At 32.4% G+C, this 19411-nt stretch overlaps 3 protein-coding genes across 8 annotated transcripts in view; all 3 read left to right on the forward strand.

The window, feature by feature from the left end:
- Positions 1–1060: 1060 nt before the first annotated feature.
- On the forward strand, positions 1061–6005 carry Ocrl (Oculocerebrorenal syndrome of Lowe). Of its 3 annotated transcripts, none has more exons than XM_011305213.1 (5): positions 1061–1366; positions 1803–2264; positions 2438–4344; positions 4461–4572; positions 4672–6005. In XM_011305213.1, the coding sequence occupies exons 2-5, from the start codon at positions 1826–1828 to the stop codon at positions 4827–4829; spliced, it is 2616 nt and encodes an 871-aa protein (XP_011303515.1). In that variant the 5' UTR covers positions 1061–1366; positions 1803–1825; the 3' UTR covers positions 4830–6005. The 3 variants fall into 3 exon arrangements, with proteins under 3 accessions (XP_011303515.1, XP_011303517.1, XP_011303516.1); XM_011305215.1 differs by having other exon boundaries at positions 2453–4344; XM_011305214.1 differs by lacking the exon at positions 1061–1366 and adding an exon at positions 1421–1479.
- Positions 6006–9214: 3209 nt separating this feature from the next.
- LOC105266798 (vesicle transport protein SFT2A) lies at positions 9215–11446 on the forward strand. Of its 3 annotated transcripts, none has more exons than XM_011305217.1 (6): positions 9215–9442; positions 9530–9591; positions 9690–9799; positions 10474–10643; positions 10754–10871; positions 11163–11446. In XM_011305217.1, exons 3-6 carry the CDS (start codon positions 9731–9733, stop codon positions 11289–11291), a joined length of 486 nt encoding a protein of 161 aa, XP_011303519.1. In that variant the 5' UTR covers positions 9215–9442; positions 9530–9591; positions 9690–9730; the 3' UTR covers positions 11292–11446. The 3 variants fall into 3 exon arrangements, with proteins under 3 accessions (XP_011303519.1, XP_011303518.1, XP_011303520.1); XM_011305216.1 differs by having other exon boundaries at positions 9530–9587; XM_011305218.1 differs by lacking the exon at positions 9530–9591.
- A 5737-nt stretch (positions 11447–17183) lies between these two features.
- The window catches only part of LOC105266799 (cytochrome P450 4c3-like), a 6548-nt gene continuing 4320 nt past the window's right edge, over positions 17184–19411 (forward strand). The window contains exons 1-2 of one of the 2 annotated variants that reach the window (XM_011305220.1): positions 17184–17223; positions 17729–17993. In XM_011305220.1, coding sequence (XP_011303522.1) covers positions 17804–17993 — 190 coding nt within the window. In that variant the 5' untranslated portion in view covers positions 17184–17223; positions 17729–17803. Of the gene's footprint in view, positions 17305–17728; positions 17994–19411 lie in introns of both variants that reach the window. The other variant, XM_011305219.1, reaches the window with a different exon arrangement.

Genomic DNA, 19411 nt, shown 5'->3' on the forward strand with positions numbered 1-19411 from the left:
TATCAGGGGAACATGACAATCGAGGAGCTATTCACTGAAATTTTCACTGAAAGTGAAAAATTCGAAATTTTTGAAAAAGTATCAGGGTAACATGAACTTCGAGGAGCTATTCACTGAAATTTTCACTGAAAGTGAAAAATTCGAAATTTTTGAAAAAGTATCAGGGGAACATGAATGTCGAGGAGCTATTCACTGAAATTTTCACTGAAAGGGAAAAATTTGAAATTTTTTAAAAAGTATCAGGGGAACATGACAATCGAGGAGCTATTCACTGAAATTTTCACTGAAAGTGAAAATTCGAAATTTTCGAAAAAGTATCAGGGGAACATGAACGTCGAGGAGCTATTCATTTTTTAACCAATATTTCGATTTATTAGCCAGTTAGAAAAGAAAAAATTGGAATTATTTAAAAAAAAAAATTGAATGACGGCGGGATCGAACCCGTGCCGTCGGCGTGGTAGGCAAGCACGTTACCAATTAGACAACGCGCTCATTATAAAAATAAAATATCATTAGTGGTATATCTCCAATATATTGAATAATTTTTTTCATTTGATATTCCACAAGATGCGTCTTCCCCCTTCCGCTCGTTCTGCAGTCGACTAAATTTCAGTAAAACAAATAAAAAACAAAAACCATTCATACCACAGAAAATAAAATTCACCCCGTCGACTTGATGGCCACCCCAGCATTGCATGTGGCACCCTCCCTCTCTCGGGGTGCAGTACTACGATGCCGCTGGGGTCACTCCCCCCCCAGAACTGAACCTCTCCCTCAGTCAATCCTCTTTGGCTTTCCCTCTAAAAAATCGAATCCAAAGAAAAATCGATTTTTGAAAGACTTCACGAGATTCATAATAATCCAACCAAAATAATAATAATAATAAATAAATAATACTAATAATAATCTCTTCAAAATCATTAAAGCTTCTCAACCGTTTATAAATAAATAAACAATATTTATGATGACAGAAATATGTCGATCAGATCATTCCTCTCATTATCCGCCGAGTTCCGCTGATTTGATATATTTTATTTTTTTTTTATTTCGATTACTTTGACTTCTCTCCTCTCCATTTTGAAGGGTCCGGCCTCTCGCACCTGTCAATCATGTAATTAAATATTTTGGTTAGACTTCATTGTTATGAATTTAATATCAAAGATATCAATAATCCACCCGAGAATTGGGACTCTGGACCGGTCCTCCGGGTTAAACTCCCTCGGATATATTTATACAGTTGGAGGTGAAATATAAAAATGATAAAATCTTTCTGTGGATTGGAATTCGATTTTACGCGTCACCCTGAAAACTAATGGCTAATTAGTGATTATTCGAGTGACAGCGTCACCTAGTCAGGGGCAAACAGGTGAGTGAGTGATTCATTATTGGTAATTATTGAATTGCCTGAAGTTTCAGTCATCAATGCATTTTTTGGATGCCAATGTGGCGACTGGTATCACCGGAAATAAACATCCTTTGGTAATTTTTCCCTCAAAATATCCGAAAACATTTTCACACATTCATTTTATCTATCCATCCATTCTCTTTTCTGTTGCGTGAAATTTATCTCATACAAATATATTGAAACCTCTTAAATTTTCACTGAATGTAATTATTTTCACTTATTTTCATTAATTTCACAAATTTATTTACTGTCAAAATTAATAATAAAAAATCATTCATATTACAAAATTCGCTGAGTCTTGATAAAAAATGAGAGAATTCCCAGAGAAGAGAATATTATCCTATTGTTGCCCACGACATTTTGATAATGGAGATAAATATTTATCGATTTGTTACAGATTAATTTAACGAGTAATAAAAAATGGCGATGCAGGAGCAAATGTCAATAGTTCAATCGAAATTTACGTCTGGGGAGACAGTAGTGATTACTATAGAGGCCTCACTGATGCAGGGATGGGCCAAGGCCCTTCGTCTCCTTGCTCTAGTCAACAAAGGGCCAACATACGCCCTCGTGGTTCTCCTGACATCCCGGAGTCCACCCCAGGTCTACAGCGATTTAACAATCGAACGAGTGCTGCCTATCGATCAAGAGTTCAAGTGTGACATTGACACTGGTAATCAATTGCAAGAGGGATTGGATGTTTACTTAAACGTTTCCTCGAGAAAGCAGAGGCTCGTCTTCGAGATGAGACCTGGTGTGGGCACAAGCTCGATTGTTTCAGAAATATTCAGAGCAATCGAGGTATCGCAGAAGAATAAAAATCCAACGACTGATTATTTGTGGATTCAGAAATTAACAGGTATCAAATTATTTGAAATTTTCGAATCAATAAATTCTAAATTAATTCATTGACGTGAAATGTTTTCAAACTAAAAATAAATCCCAGGGATTGATTCTTGTATTATTCTAATAAAATTCGAATCATAATAAAGGGATCGAAGGAATAGATCAAATAAATGAATGGAATTTGAGAATTAAAAATTTCAGGAAGCACCAGAGCCCTGGAGAATGCCTCAGGCGACGGTCCAGATATCGTAGACCCTCTGGTAGATCTGGAGTCTCCAGACCTAGTGGTGCCCCGTCGGAATATCGCGTCAGGAAAAACACCAGTAGCAGCTCGAGAATCAGTGGTGCGTTATCAAATGGCGTGCAAAGAGGACGACTACACGTACACCGAGACTTACAGAGTCTTCATAGGTACCTGGAACGTCAACGGACAGCCCCCGAGTAACGTGTCCATCGAGGAGTGGCTGAGCAGCGACAGAGTGCCTCCAGATTTATACGCAGTTGGTTTCCAAGAGCTGGATCTCAGTAAAGAGGCATTTTTATTTAATGACACACCACGAGAGGAGGAATGGCGACAAATGGTGACAAAATCCCTTCACCCTAAGGGAAAGTACAAGCAGATAGCACTAGTTCGTCTAGTGGGGATGATGCTCATTGTTTTTGCTCAGGAGGTGCACGTACCGTTCATAAAAAATGTCTGCGTGGACACTGTGGGGACTGGAATAATGGGAAAACTTGGGAATAAGGGCGGTGTTGCTGTGAGCTGCTCCATCCATAGTACATCGATTTGCTTTGTCAATGCACATCTTGCTGCTCACTGCGAAGAATTCGAGAGGAGAAATCAGGATTACGCGGATATATGCTCTCGCCTCTCCTTCACGTCCCTCGTACCACCGAAATCATTCAAGGATCACGACCAGATCTACTGGCTGGGTGATCTCAATTACAGAATCACTGAAATGGATGCAACAACGGCGAAACAGTACATCACATCGAATAATCTCAATCCTGTTCTCACCTTGGATCAGCTGCATCAGCAGAAGAAACTCGGTCGTGTCTTCCTGGGCTTTCACGAGGCTGAGATCACATTCAAGCCCACCTACAAGTATGATCCAGGTACTGATAACTGGGATTCATCCGAAAAAGGGAGAGCTCCTGCTTGGTGTGATCGTGTGCTATGGAAGGGCGAGTCAATAACATCGATAAAATACAGAAGTCATCCTGATCTCCGAATTTCAGACCACAAACCAGTATCAGCTATTTTTGATTCTCAAGTAAGAGTAATTGATATGACGAAGTACAGAAAAATTCATGAAGAAGTCATGAAGAAACTCGATAAATTGGAGAATGAATTTCTACCACAAGTGATGGTGGACACGACAGAGATTATTTTTGATATTCTCAAGTTTCTCGAGCCAAGCAGTAAAGAATTGATTATAGCAAATACTGGACAGGTGCCAGTGCAGTTTGAATTTATCAAGAAATTGGATGACACTAATTACTGCAAGGATTGGCTGCACATCGAGCCGTACACTGGATTTATAAAGCCTGGTGAGAAATGTGACATTAAATTGGAGGTTTACGTTGAGAAAAAAGTGGCATGCAAGTTGAATTCCGGGGAGGACAAGCTTTATGATATTTTAGTGCTGCATTTGGAGGGTGGAAAGGATATATTTATAACAGTCACTGGAACGTACGAGAGAAGTTGCTTTGGATCCTCGATGGAAGCTCTGGTGCATATTCCTGTGCCAATCAGGGAATTGTCTGTTGGAAGACTCGTGGAGCTGGAGAATAATAAAAATCCTTCTGGTGAGCCTTATCCTGTACCTAAGGAGATCTGGCTACTTGTTGATAGGCTGTACAGGCATGGAACAAAGACACCTGGATTGTTTGAAACACCGGGACTTCACAGTGAAATCATTGCCATCAGGGATTGGTTGGATCTCGGTAGTCAGGAACCAATGCCTGGTAGTGTACATTCTGTTGCTGAGGCACTTCTTTTACTCCTGGAATCTACTGCTGAGCCACTGGTTCCGTACAATCTTCACAGCTTGTGCTTGAGTGCTGCTACCAGTTATTTACAGTGTAAACAGGTTTGTTAATTGAAATTATTCTTTTAAAAAATCAATTGATGAGAATTATGAATTTTTATTTGTCATTGTTTCAAGTTGTCATTATTTTATTCATGGTTTCTTATTTATTTTTACAGCTGGTCATGCAATTACCAGACATTCGAAGAACTGTGCTCCTTTACATCTGCTCTTTCCTACAAGAATTATTGAATCATTCGCAGGAGAACGATCTGGATGCCAAGACTTTGGGTAAAAGTGGAAATTTAATTTTTTTAATTCTTCGGTATTAATTTTGCTTTTGATTGTTTAAGGATTTTAATAATTTTCATGTTTTGTTCATCATTTCAGCGACATTATTTGGATCGATATTTCTTAGAGATCCCCCGAGGAGTCGAGACGACAGGAGTCAGAGGAATCGTCTCAGTCAAGCGACTTTCGATCGAAAGAAAGCAGCATTCGTCTACCATTTTCTGGTGAACGATCAGAGTGATTTCTTAGGTCGATAATTGGCAGTTCGATTGAATTTATCATCATTCGATAGTTTCCTCAAATTGTTTTCCTATTTCAAGATAAAAAATTATGAGTGCACGGGATAAAAAGGGAAAAATTCGGATAATAATCGAAAATAATTTACCAAAATCGATTACACTATCCATTATCTATCAGTATAAAACAAATACTCGAATTGTTCTATAACTTTTTCACTTTTTTTCACTGCACCTGTGATTTTTTTTTTATTCTAGATAGGAATTACGAAAAACTATTAACGAAAGATGATAGAACCAAGTCTTAACGAAATCATTAATTATTCGATGTAACGCTTCTATACTCTCCAGCAAAAGTGATAATATTTATCTTTGTGCAAAAGCTGAATTTCGAGGGGAAAATGTGGATGACGGGAGATAAATCAAACGAAATTCAACGATTAAATAAATTTTCGAGTCATTAAACTGATTTTCTGACGATTAGCCAATGGTTTTGGCTAATTACCGAAGAAATGTCCATTAATCAATTTAAAATCGAATTTTTTTTCTCCAGAAACTCTTGAAATTGCACTTTCTCGTGATTTATCTCGTATCCTCATGTCACCACTGAATTATACTCGCGAAAAAGTGTTATTAATGATAAGAATAATGAAAAGTAGTGAAACGCCAAATTAGGAAGGATAAGCTTCAGTGAAACAACGCCTAATGCTAAAGAAAATTGAATTTTCGATTAATTTATTCTCTAATGAATTACGAAGAAGGAAAGTAACTTTCACATGATAAATAAATTGAATTGATAAAGTATCAGTACTAAAAGATTTTGCCATAGAAATACTGAACTAGTACAGGGAAATTATTGAATAAATGACACGTTTTAGTATTTAGGAATGAAGTTATTTTTCTCAAGATGTTCCCTGTATTTTCATAATTTTATACTAATTCGGGTATAGCTATTCTCGGTACACGTACTCTGTAAATAATTATTTATGACAATTAGTAAGATATTCGATGTCTGCTCGTTACCATTTAGATGGATCCAATGAGATTATTCAGTACAATTTATTGATTAATTATAGATTATTATTTATTACTTCGCGGAGGGGACAGAGGAGGGGAGTGAGTCGAAAAATTTTTGACAATGATATATATGATATTTTTTGGTAATTAGATTCAATTGAATTGAATTTTTTGACACTGATTGAAAGGAATTAAATTTTTTATTGAGATTACGTGGAATTTTTTCCGTTTCTGCGTGGAGATTATTTTTCGACTCGTCTTCTTGGAAGATCTCACTTCTAAAAATCATTAGGTAGAAAATTGGATAACGATTGAGTCACTATTATGAGATTGTTTATTTTAATGGAGTAGTAATTGTATTATAAATCCATTGAGTTTAAGTATTCATCTAATGCATTTGTAGAATCGAATTGGGCAATTCATGACATCAATTACTTCAGCTTTGTTGATTATTTTTTAAATAAAGAGAATCGCTCAATTTGTTTAAAATATTTCGAAGTAATTTGGGTGAATATTTTGATCGATTAATTATTTTAATTGACACTACTGTTTTTTCATTAACAATATCAATTCGATTACTCGGATATTTTATCGGTGAATTCTAAATACGAGAAATTTCGAATTAATTGGCAATTTATCACGCGATTTAAAATAATTAACACAATTGAGAAAATTTGTAAATGTTCTTATCAGTAATAGATTTATCACACCGATTTGTTTGCTTATTTTTACGATGCCATTACACCAAATAAAAATCTAGAACGTAAGGCTTCAAATCCTGCTTTAATAATTTGTAAATACCCACAACTTTTCTCATTATTTATTTATAAATTGACGTACGCCCTCTGCTGTCAGGGAAAAAGCCATTTGTGATCGATTTCAAAATGCATAACGTCCTTGTACAGCACTTTCAACAAATTGTTCTGTCTGACTAATTTTCTATTTAACAAATGACGAGAAAATTTAAATACTATTCTGTGCCTTTCTGTTCTTGCAATTATCCATTTATAATTGTTAGGAGAAAATTGGTGATTGAGAAGGTGAAAATCGTTTGGAAAATGACTGGTGAGTCTGAAGGAAAAACCTTGAACTTCATCGCTCTAAACTCGTGACTTTCAAGTCGACAAATTGATAAAATTCATATTTCATACCCTTAATGAGGACCAACAACTCAATTATAATTACAATAACAATAATAAATTCACAAGTGGACATAAATATTTCAAACAAATCCCATTAAGTCACTGACTACCGAAATAATTTTACAATTCGTATCAATCTCCACGAATCTACATTAATTATTAAGCAAAAATTAACTAAAAGTAAAAACTAACCCGAACAAGAAGATAAATATGAAAGACAGAAATTAATTTGTTTATCAATTATTTTTCCGATTGGTTCTAACAAAAAATTCACGTGTTACCTAAATTTAAATTTCAATCAAAAAATTTCAATTCCAAAACCCATATTTCTGTTTAAAAATCCCCCCAGGACTCCGATGACTCCCAAAATCTCAGGAGAAGTGCATCAATTCACAATAAAATAGGACCTGAGGCCCAAAAATGTATCAACCCGGAGTGTCGCACACGTTCTCCTCGAGTTCGAGCTTGAGCCATCCCCTGCCGTGGAGCACTCGAAATTTCCGTCAATCCCCAGCCCCCAGGCGACTGACCCTCGACCTTGGAAAGGATCCAGGGGGAAAAATCCCCGAGGAGGTGAAAAACGAGATCAACCCGAAGCATCAGAATTCAAAATTGAAGAGTGTAAATCCCCAGAATTATTATCCCTCAACCAGATACAATCCTCCTCTCCTCCAATGGCCAAAATCCGATCTCCTGATGCCCAAAGGTATCTCCACAGTCACGGAGAAGAGGCTCCTGGCAAGGGCTGAGGCTCTCCATCAGAGGAATCAAACTGGAATCAGTGCAGCTCAGTCTCTACCTAAGATCAATGAATCCATCGCTCTCCAGCTGCACCAGAATCATCTAAACAGCAAGAGAGCACCCTGGGCAAGGGCTACAGCCAGTGAACCTCAATCATTATCCCAGAATCGAGGTGGAAATGTTAGGTACAGACTAGCTGCCAAAGCACCTGTTCATTACAACCTCAGGTCATCAACTGCCCATGATTTTGCGTGGTACAACAATTCCAGAGTCTCTGGCATCTGGAAATAATCTATTTTTTTGTAATTAGTCATTTATTCGTAGTCCTGGTAATGATAATTCTATTTAATTCCGCAAAATAATCCGGAATTATTTTATTTCGATAGATTTTTGTTGATTAGATATTTTTAATTCTCAATTGAAACATTGATTCAATTTTCTGATATTGTCTTGACAATTTGTTGGTGAAGATTGAAATCACGGTTTTTATTATTTTATTAGCTCTTCTTTGTGTAAAATAAATGAGTACATGAAATTAGTTGATTAATTAATTTAAATTATTAGTGATGTGATGTTTTTGGTGGTGGGAATATTCACTGGGGATTTTTTGACTGCATTAATCTCTGGGAATTATTTGAAATCAGGAAAATTATTTCATCTCGAAGAGTAATGAACTCGTTCATTAATTAAATCAATGGATTGATCTTATCGGGTAATAAAGTGACCAGAATTTATAGAAATAAAGATAATGATTAACAAGGGAGTCATTCAGTATTGTTTATGGACTTTCATCGAGTAAAATCTACTGGAGATTCTCTGGAAATTCATCGACTGAAGAATTACGTCTTTGAAATACTAAATTCATAAAAATTTTCATCTTTTATTTATTAATTATTCCATCACCTTCGCGATAAGAAACAATTAAAATTTTTTATTCATTTTCAATTCCAACAATTCAAGTTCTCCAGGAGATAATTACGTTAATTACGACTTTAAATGAATCTTTAATAATTAAACATTGAAAAATTCGTGGGAATTCTCCTCATAACAAAATATAATATTTATAATCAAATAATAAATATCCACAACAAGATGAACAATTAAAAAGTCTAACCCAACTCCTCACCAGTTTCACTATTCCCCATTTTAACAATCAAACATTTACAATAAATAATTGAATGATAATTCCAACCCCACGAGATTAGAAATTAATTTCAAATAATTTATTTATACTCTATCCACTCCAAAATGGATAAAAAATAGAATGAATATAAATAAATCGTCAGAACATCCGATTATGTCACTGATTTGAGACTCAAGTTCATTATCCATTAGCCTTCAATAAAAATCCCACAATCTTCAGCAAATGACAGGAATAAACAATAAACTTTCTGACAAAAATAAAAACTGCACACGAAATTTTATTAGTGGAGTGAATCCTCCAAAAAATGTACTGCAGCTAACTTCACGTTAATTATCTCCAGTTTATCATTGAAAGTTGATGTACACCCTGAAGATAAAAATTGTATTAACATTTATTTTATTTTTGTGCCCCTTGAGTTACTTCAATCCATAACCAACGAATTGAAGTTCTCCCAGTGATTTAGTCACTCGTTAGAATCCACGTTGCGGTTGTCAATTAAATATTTGTAGTCATCATCCAGCTGTCGATGTTTCACGATTTCTAGTGACGCATTTGAATCCGAATGTTCAGTTGATCCAAGCAACACTGAGGTGAGCAGGTTAATTGATTTTCAATTATTACTCGAACAATTGAGCCAATAATAATTGACAGTTTTCATTATTTTTTCTTGATTTCAGATTGATTTTTTATGAATTCTCCATGCAGATTTTATCAGAAAATTGAAGAAACGATTGAGCAAGTGATTTTTCGATTTTTCATTTGACTATTGCTAATTACTCGAGGTTGTTATCAGTTTGTCGGAATAATAGGGCGTTAATGTCGTGATCTTTGTGACAGGTGACAACGGTTGGGGATTTTGGAGGTTTTCTTTTCTTAAAATGGATAAACTCAGGAGAGCCTTGAGTGGTCAGGAGCAGTGTGATGAGGAGAGTGGAATCATGAGTCAGGTGAGAATATTTTTTTTATTCCAATGATTTTGTTTTAATAAAAAAAATTCCGCAATCCAAGTCGTAAAGACAATTTGTCATTTCTTCAAATACCGGTTTATCTCGAGAATTATTAATGTCAGGAAAAAATGTCAGAGATACTTCCTATCAGAAATTTAATTAGCTACAAAAAAGTCCTCTGATGTTTTCATCATAAATCCATGGTTTATTAAATAAAATCGTTTTTTAATAAAAACTTGCGAAACCGAAAATTGAAGAATGTAATTAAAAAATTGTTTATGAAATAATTGACAATTTTTTATTGATCCAAGTAATTATCGAGTTACCAGAAAATATCGGAAGAAATTTCAATTTATTCTGGAGATTCTTCAATTTTTCTTAATGCAATTAATTCGTAATTAGTTAAAGGGAATTAATTAATCTGAATAAATTAATCTTTGTTTATGCTGCTAGGGTGAGACTGATTTCATCGTAAGTTCCAGACTTGAAGAAAAACTAATTAATTGATAAATTCCTGAAAGAGACAGCAATTATTTTTTAATTCATCCGAGAATTTAAAATATTTTCCAAAAGGAAAGAGAATATCAATAAAAAAATGAGTGCAGTGCTCTATCAATCGTTAGCAAGTAGAAAAAATATTCTCAACTCTTAATTAATTAACAATTGATCATCAGGTGATGGACGAGACGACTCTCAGCTGGTCAACACGAATAAAGGGTTTTGCAATATGTTTTATCGTGGGAATTCTCCTCTCCTTCCTCGGTTCGTTCGCCCTTTTCCTCCACAAAGGACTCAAAGTTTTCGCTGTGTTCTACACCATAGGGAACATCGTCTCCCTGGCAAGGTAAATTATCCCGGGAATAAATTCTCCTGAGAGATCAATCCACTCACTTATCGAAGAACATTTAAATAATTTAAAAACTAATGACTATTTCTCTCATCTTCTGATTTCAGCACGTGCTTTCTCATGGGACCAGTCAATCAACTGAAAAAAATGTTCGCAGCAACTCGAATTATCGCAACAGCTTTAGTCTTCGTGTCCATTGCAATGACTTTGTACGCAGCCATTGGAGTGAGTGATTCTCAAATTTAATAGGATAAATTCCTTCGAAAAAACCAGCAAAAAAACTTGAATAATTTTTATAATTCAAGATTGGACATTATTTCTCGTTACAATTTCAAGATTTTTATTTAAAAACCTGGGGATTAGGGCAGAAGATGAATGAAAAAAAAATTCAATCATTGAATTATTTATAATTATTTAAACATTAGAACTCTTCGATGAATTTGTCCCTCTGTAGACTCAATGAATTAATAATTAATTCAAAATAATTATGAATTATACAAAATTATTATTTTTCAGTTGGAGAGGGCAGGTCTTGCGCTCCTGTTTATAATAATTCAGTCCTTGGCAATGACTTGGTACTCATTATCTTATATTCCCTACGCAAGAGATGCTGTGAAAAAAGCTGTGGAGTCATGTATATCGTAGAAGAAGAACAATTTTCATTGGCATCAATGATTTTTTATATGAGACAATAACTATTACTAAAACTATTTAACACATGTTGATAGCATTCATCTGAGCATTATCAATCGTTTATAACATTTATATTTTTGATGGAATTCATTATTGTGTCGTCATATTCTCTTATCATGAGTAATATTATCATATTAATATTGTTATTACCATAAGGCAGGATAAGAGGTCAAATATTCTATTGCGTAGAGTAGAACAATTATTTCTGTCAAGAAGATAAACTCAGTGCTTAAAATCTCTACGGTAAATTTATATTTAAATTATTATTCGTCTCAGATAATTTTATTTGGTGATAATTCATTTAATTGGCGGAAATTATTCTTCTCTACGCAATTTTTTATGCACGATATTCGAATAATTATTGTTACAGTGGAAAATTCATAGAAAATCTGAATTTTTATTGAAGTGTTCAATGGAAAAAAATTCGGTATAATCCTTTGAAGAGTCAATAGCATTTTGAAATAGAAATTATTTTTAAAACAGAATATGAATATTTTGAGAGAATTGTATGGAAAATTCACTGAGTTTTTCAATTAAATAATTATCTGTGTGGAAAATCCTCGTCGGTATTATCTCGCAAGGAGCTCTCCCGAGTGAAAAAATTATACAATTATGGTGTTAAGAAACTGGAACTGAACCTGCGAAACACAAAAATTCTGTAACATGTGCCTTACGTTGTTACGTGAACTGTAAATACAATTGATTGAAAATTCACTCGTCATGGGACATTGAATGAACGTGAATTTGAGGAACGGGTTTGATACAATAGTTTTACATCACTGTGGTATTAAATAATTAGAAAATATAGTTGTTTATCACTTTTTACAGAACTTTAAATACATTTCCTGATTTCCTAATTCACTCTTTTTCCTAGGTTTTGGGGATAATTTTCCTACTCTTATCAAGCTGAGGCGATACATTGGGTACTCATTTGAAAGCTTATTGAATAAGCTACAAGAAAATATGGGAATTGTAGAATTAACACCATTTTTTATGGAGTTATCGCGTTTTGAACGTGGAAATGTGATTTTCATGTTTTACCGAAATTTCAAATTCGGTTCATTTTTTTTATATTTTTAAAGTCAATAAATAATGGATATTTATATACCATTTCCAGATATATACCAGAATTTTTCGATCTTTGAAATGCCATGATTTGCATCTGATTTTCCGTTGTTTTTGTACATTTATTTAATTTTTTCTATTTTTCAATGGCACGCCACACTTTAGAGTTCATTTGTTGATTGCTAATTAATGCTGTATTTAACATAAGTCATCATAACATATTGTATATCATTTTGAAGATCTCAATGAGCTCTTTACAATGCACTTCGAAATTCCGAATTCCATCGACTCGATCACGAATTATCGTCGATAATGTGTCAAATTTCACGTGTCACCTTTCGACAAACGCTAATTTGTTTAAATAAAATCGCTAATAATTCCCTTATCTTCGCAAATACTCATGTCTTCAATTTTCAAGTACAAACTCACCGAACACGTGATCTAAAATCACAATTATATAAAAATATCGTATTGAATTGTTTAATCGACTCTAAACAAAAATCGAAAAAAATCGAGAGTCGCAATTTTATTAATTAATTCTCCAAAAAGAAGTTGTAAATTTAGAAAAATAGTAATGTTCCTGATCCTCTGCAGTACAATTATTTCAATAGAAATTCCTCATCTCCGTAGAGACTAGAAATAATTATTCTTCGAGCTCTTCATCATAATGACACACGTCATTAATAAAGACTCGTATCGTAATGCAAAATTCTGGTTTCGATAAACAATTTATGAATTTTGTGACCTTTTCCACAGGAATAGCCACTCAACATTTTCATTCTCATGATTTTCGAGAGGTGATTATCGCCCGTTCACTAATTATTCTCGCACTTCCATCACGGATTTTTCATTAAATTCAATTACCCATTACCTCATTACGCCGTCACGTAATTAATTAACTATTCAATTGATCTTCCTTGTGGGAGTAGTCATTCAGAAAATAATATCAAATGTCTACAATTTTTTCTTCACACCCACAGTTAAAAATCAATTACATTAATTAATTAATTAATCCACTAAATTATTTATTGTTGCTACAATTTAAATTATTTAAAATACATTATTATTATTATCGTTTGGATTATTTGAATTAACTTTATCAGTTGCTTACAGTTGTCAATAGAAATTTTTTTTTGTGGAAAATTCAAATTTTAGGGAATTTAACAAAAAAAAAATTGTGGAATTGCGAAATGAAAAAAAAAATTGTGAAAAAAATTAGCAGAGCACACATTGCACTCGAGAACCTGTTCTCAACAATATATTATGTAAGATCCTCAGGGAGAATAAAAAATGTACACAGTGTAAAATTAAAATGACGATTTGCGCAGTCCGCGGATTTAACGCATAAAATACGCACGAATTTTCCTTAATCCACCGGCAAAAAGAAAATTATAAAATTATTCAATTATTTATATCATTAGAATTCAGTGCGAAAGGTGAAATAAAAATTAATGATAAAAAAAAAATTCTTAGCTCATGATAACGAGAGAGATAATGAACGGGAAAATGAATTAATTAAATAAATAATTGAAACCTCAAAAAAAGGAGAATGAAAAAAAAAACTGAAAATTTTCACTTCTAATATTTCTAATGAACAACGAACTCCTATCCGATAAATTTATTTAATGCAGGTAAATAAATATTTTCATATTCAAAACACAAAATTTATTTAAACATTATAAATTAAATACAAAAATATTTATTCACATGTCCTAAATAAATTCGATTGACAGGAGTTCATGAATTTAATTTAAAAAAATGGAGTAAGAAACACAATTGCTAAATAAATAACAATTAATAACAGTTAATTATTGACTGAAATTGTTTATACACAAATAATTGCATTAATTACCCTCTATTTATCGAGTGACTGTTTGTCTCAGTGTATTTGTTTTTCCACAGGGAAAATTCCCAGTGGATCGTGTTGTCATAGTTTTTTTTATCGATTATCGTTTTTTTAGTTAAACAAAAAATATATTGCACGTGCGATAAAATGCACTCGACATGAGGTCGCGCACGTGGCGTTTCGGGGAGATCCATTATTCCAAGGCGTTTTATTTTCATTTATTCCTTTTTCAAGACAGTATTACGACACCGATACGAGACATCAAGATCATTCTCTCACTCAATAAATTTGCACTAACAAAAAATAAAAAATATAAAAAATACAACAGAATTAATTTATATCAGTAAAATTTCATAATTATTATTCCATCATCACTCCCCCTCTCCCGCCGCCACCCCTCCCACCGCCCCCTCAACCCCATTATCTCTTCGAAAAATTCAATCTTTGAACAATAAATTAACAATTATCAACAATTAATAAACAAAATACAATGAATTTTATTAATTTTATTAAATGTTTATAGAAAACGTTTTACAAAATTTTACTTTTTCCATTTTTTTCACTCGAGATTATAATTATAATATTGTGTTAAATAATAATAATAATGTCAATTGTATGTTGATTGTTATTGTTATTAGTGAAGGTAACGAAAATATTAAAATTTAAGGAATATAATATATTATTTAGTAATTAGAAGTAATTAGAATAATTTCAATCGTAAATTGATTTTTCAAGAAAATATTGAAATTCTTGATTTTTAATAATAATTCTGTTGAGATTATTATTATTATGGGATTAATTATGGAATTGTTTTAATTGAAGTAATGATTATGCGTGTGGCAGTGGAAGAAACGGAATTAATTTTTTTTATCGTTTTTATTGATAAAATGTTGAAGTTGTCAATTTTATTATTTAGTAATTAATATTATTTAGTAATTAATTGAGAATAATTTGAATCGCAAATTGATTTTTCAGGAAATGTTTGAAATTCTTGATTTTCCAAATAATTACTTTGAGATTATAATTATTATGGGATTAATTATGAAATTGTTTTAATTGAAGTAATTAATAATTCTTTTTAACGTTTTTATTGAGAAAATGTTGTTAATTTTCCAAATGATTTTTTCAAGAATCAATTTTGTAATCAATCCCGTCTAGACAATAATGACAATAATTGGGGCAGAGGGCGTAATTTAGGGGTTGATGAGGGGGTAAACACCTCGAATCGAGAAAATATCTGTCTCTGAGAGTGAAATGAGAGGCTCCAGTGAATTTCTGCCCGAAGCTAGACCAGAGTTCGTTTACACCGGACCATTACAAGTGAAAATAAATCTATCCGATTGAATTAAACAATTCCTTTTTCAAAATAAATATGCAATTAAGGATTTTTTAATGCAAATCGATAAATACTTCGAATAAAAGAAATCACAATCCCATCGATTTTTAATAAATCGAGAGTAAAATCGGTTTTTGGTCATTTCCTGATGATTAAAAATTCAAAAACGTATTCAACTTTTTCATTCATTCACTCCATTAATTTTCCATAAATTATTTATATAAAAAATGCAAAACATTTGTTTTTGATAAAGAGAAAAAATCCGATTTTTTAATCGAATATTTCCCTTTAACGAAAAATTGAAAATTATTTGTGTATTTCATTATTTGCAGAATTCATTTCCCATCGATTATTTAAATAAAGAATGCAATACATTTGTTATTAATAAATATAAAAACCCCGATTTTTTATCGAATATTTCTTTCCAACGAAGAATAAAAAGTCATTTGTATATTTCATTAATTCCCTCGATTAATTTTTCCATAAATTTTTCCATTAATTTTCTATAAATTATTTATATAAAAAATACAAAACATTTGTTTTTGATAAATAGAAAAAATCCGATTTTTTAATCGAATATTTCCTTTTAACGAAAAATTGAAAATTATTCGTGTATTTCATTATTTGCAGAATTCATTTCCCATCGATTATTTAAATAAAAAATGCAAAACATTTCTTATTAATAAATATAAAAACCCCGATTTTTTATCGCATATTTCCTTTCAACGAAAAAAAAAAAATCATTTCTATATTTCATTAATTCCCTCCATCAATTTTTCCATAAATTATTTAAACAAAAAGTGCAAAACATTTGTTTTTAATAAATATAAAAACCCCAATTTTTTATTTAAACAAAAAGTGCAAAACATTTGTTTTTAATAAATATAAAAACCCCAATTTTCTAATCGAACATTTTCCTCCAACGAAAGACTGAAAAATCTAAAAACAAATTCCCCAAAAATAAAAAATGTTTTTCTTCAATAACTAAAAATGGATTTGCAATGAAAATTAATGAGCTAGCCGAATACAATTGAATTCGGGGAATCCCGGGGCGCAAATGCCCCAATAAATCGGTGAATTGATTGAATGCAGAATGGTCTCGATCCCATTGAAAATAAAAATAGCAAAAAAATAGTCTAGACGACTACGAGGGACTAGACGACCTCGACCACTGATTTCCGTCAGTCCCAGGATTCCGGTGGGCGGTCACACCTCCCACCCCCTCATCAAAACATCAATTAGCCCATCAATTCATTCATTATCTCCACTACGAGAACAATCAATGGAAAAAGAAAAAAAAAAAACGTAAACAGTTGTATTTTTACCTCTTTTTTTCCTGGGAGTGAGCGATGGAACTCTTCTCCTGCTCCACGTGTCCCCTTCTATCAGACCCTGTCAACTTTCCGGGGGTAGATTCACCAAGTATATAAGGGAATCGTCTTCCCATATGCACAACGCAAATGCAAATCGTCTGTGTATGCAACAGCTTTAAAAAATCATTTCTCCAATCGAAACGCAAAAAAAAAACAGAAATTCAAACTAAATGTTATAAATATTATTTAATTGTACAATCTGTTTATAATTAATCGATTTGTGAGTGAACATGAGGATAATTAAATAGTTACACATGATGACAAGTAATTAATTTTCGTTATTTATTTAAATAAATTGAGTCTAGTGGGAAAAGGAGATTTTTTGAGCATTCATTCAACTCTTCGGTGAGTTTTTTGTGAATATCTCGGAACCCAGAGGAGATACGATAATTTTTTGTATAAGCTTTTTTCAAGAGAAGAATACCACCTGAAAAAAAGGTCCAATACAAATTTTTCTATCTGTCTTACATTTTGAGATATTCCCCGATAACTCATGTGTTTGCTGGATTGAGTAGTTATCCTTCACCTCGTCGCTGTATATCAAGTTTTTGAGGAATATCTCGGGATCTAGGGGAGATAGCGAAATTTTGTTTATACATTTTTTGTAGGTCTTATTACACTCTGCAGAAAAGGTCATGATAACAAATGCGCTATCTCTCTTAGATTCCGAGATATTTCCGAAAAACTCAGTGCAGTGACAAGTCGACTTCGTTATGTCTTCGGTTTTGTGATTAATTAGTTAATAATAATTGTTATTATTGTTGATTAGTGGGGGATAATGCTGGGATGAAGGCGATTGAGATTTTTTTCAATTAGGGAAAAAACTGTGAGTGATAAAATTAAAATGGGAGAGACTGGAAGTGTTTTACACATGGGCTCGTGGGTCACTTTGGCATTGTCCATCGGATTAATTTCAGTGATTATTGGATTGTTTATAAAAAGAGCAAGATTTTTACATTGTTTACGAAATGTACCATTTCCATCAGCTCTACCAATTATTGGTAATGCCTATCAGCTCAACTGCAGTCTCGAAGGTAAATTTTCAATTTCTCATTTTTTCCAAATTTAAATAAATCGGTTATTAATATTTATTATTTATTATCACTATTAATATTATTGTCATTGTTGATTTATGGTATCCCCTGATCTTTGGTAATACAATCTTTGGAATAATTCGTAATTCACTGCGAGGGGAATTTTTTTAATGAAATTTAATTGAATTCGAAAATTTACGGAAATTATTTCGATTTGTTTTAGCCGATTGTTGTAAACTATTGTTTAATTATTCGATTTATTTTTGGTTTTGGGTTAATTCGGGATTTTATCCGGAAAATTTTGATAATTAATTAGTAATTTTTTTAATTTTTGTGATTGGATTTTTAGAAATTGTTTTGATATAATTTTTTAATGGTTTTTTTAATAATAAACAATGAGCGAAATTATTTATTGAATTAGGAGAAAGAGAATTCTTGGATTTTAGATTTTAATGCAATTTTTTAAAATAAAGTAAAGTGACAATTTTATTTTTATTATTTTTTTTGGGGGTAATTTGACGGTAATTTTTCTTAGTGACATTTTTCATTAATTTCTTTGATTAGTAATTATTTTCACGGAGTAATTATTGAAAAATCAGAGATTTCAGACATTTTCAAAACATTTGACTGAAAAAACTCTGAAATATTCTATAAACAAATGAATTATGTAACACCTAATATATTAAAAAATAAATAACAAATCCATCAATAAATATTGGCGAATAAATTATGAACATTCAACCTCCCGTGAAATCGAATGCCCCGAAAAAAAAAATGGCTTTCCGTACCTTGAATATCCAAAACAGAAGAAAAAATTTATTAAAAAAACAATATAATTAATTAAAAAACAATTGTTAAACAAATTAAACAGAATTAAAGAGCAACTCATCCAAGAGCGCGAATGAACTGTCAACATGAGTTCCATCGAAAATTTCGTAAATAAAAAATAAAAAATGAAAAGTGATAGAGAGATGAAAGAGAAAAAGTCTTTATCTCCTGGTGGCGATAAAAAATGGTAAAATTGAATATTGGCGAAAAAAAAGTGAATAAATGAGTTGTTAAAGTTCAAGGCACCGATGTCAGGTTGCATTTGCAATCTAGTGATCTCCATTGTGATGATGATGAGTAGATGACACGTGCCAAAAACGGGGACAAGAATGAAAGAGTGTCCACAAGCCATAAGATTTGTAAAATATTTAAAAAAAAAAAAAAATGACGAGAGATTATTGAGCGTACGGATACCACCGGCCTCGACCTCCTTCCTCATCTCTCCTCGTGGCCGTCCCCTTTCTCCCTCGAGATAAATTTCTCCTCTTTTTTTATTTTTTTTATTCTCCTTTTAATTCATCTCATGTCATTCGGCCTTCCAGTGCAACAAGATCGCATTGACCCCTCGACAATTTACATCGACTAATTTA

Source organism: Fopius arisanus, unplaced genomic scaffold (assembly GCF_000806365.1).
Source record: "Fopius arisanus strain USDA-PBARC FA_bdor unplaced genomic scaffold, ASM80636v1 scaffold00041, whole genome shotgun sequence".
Taxonomy (NCBI): Eukaryota; Metazoa; Arthropoda; class Insecta; order Hymenoptera; family Braconidae; genus Fopius; species Fopius arisanus.

What these genes read in the sequence shown, in the direction of transcription:
- Ocrl (XM_011305213.1), top strand. Translation starts at nt 1,826, where the DNA reads ATGGCGATGCAGGAGCAAATGTCAATAGTTCAATCGAAATTTACGTCT. An exon ending in GTTATTTACAGTGTAAACAG is followed by an intron (nt 4,345 to 4,460) that starts GTTTGTTAATTG and finishes TTATTTTTACAG; the next exon opens with CTGGTCATGCAATTACCAGA. An exon ending in TCTGGATGCCAAGACTTTGG is followed by an intron (nt 4,573 to 4,671) that starts GTAAAAGTGGAA and finishes TCATCATTTCAG; the next exon opens with CGACATTATTTGGATCGATA.
- LOC105266798 (XM_011305217.1), top strand. Translation starts at nt 9,731, where the DNA reads ATGGATAAACTCAGGAGAGCCTTGAGTGGTCAGGAGCAGTGTGATGAG. An exon ending in AGAGTGGAATCATGAGTCAG is followed by an intron (nt 9,800 to 10,473) that starts GTGAGAATATTT and finishes ATTGATCATCAG; the next exon opens with GTGATGGACGAGACGACTCT. An exon ending in AACATCGTCTCCCTGGCAAG is followed by an intron (nt 10,644 to 10,753) that starts GTAAATTATCCC and finishes TTCTGATTTCAG; the next exon opens with CACGTGCTTTCTCATGGGAC.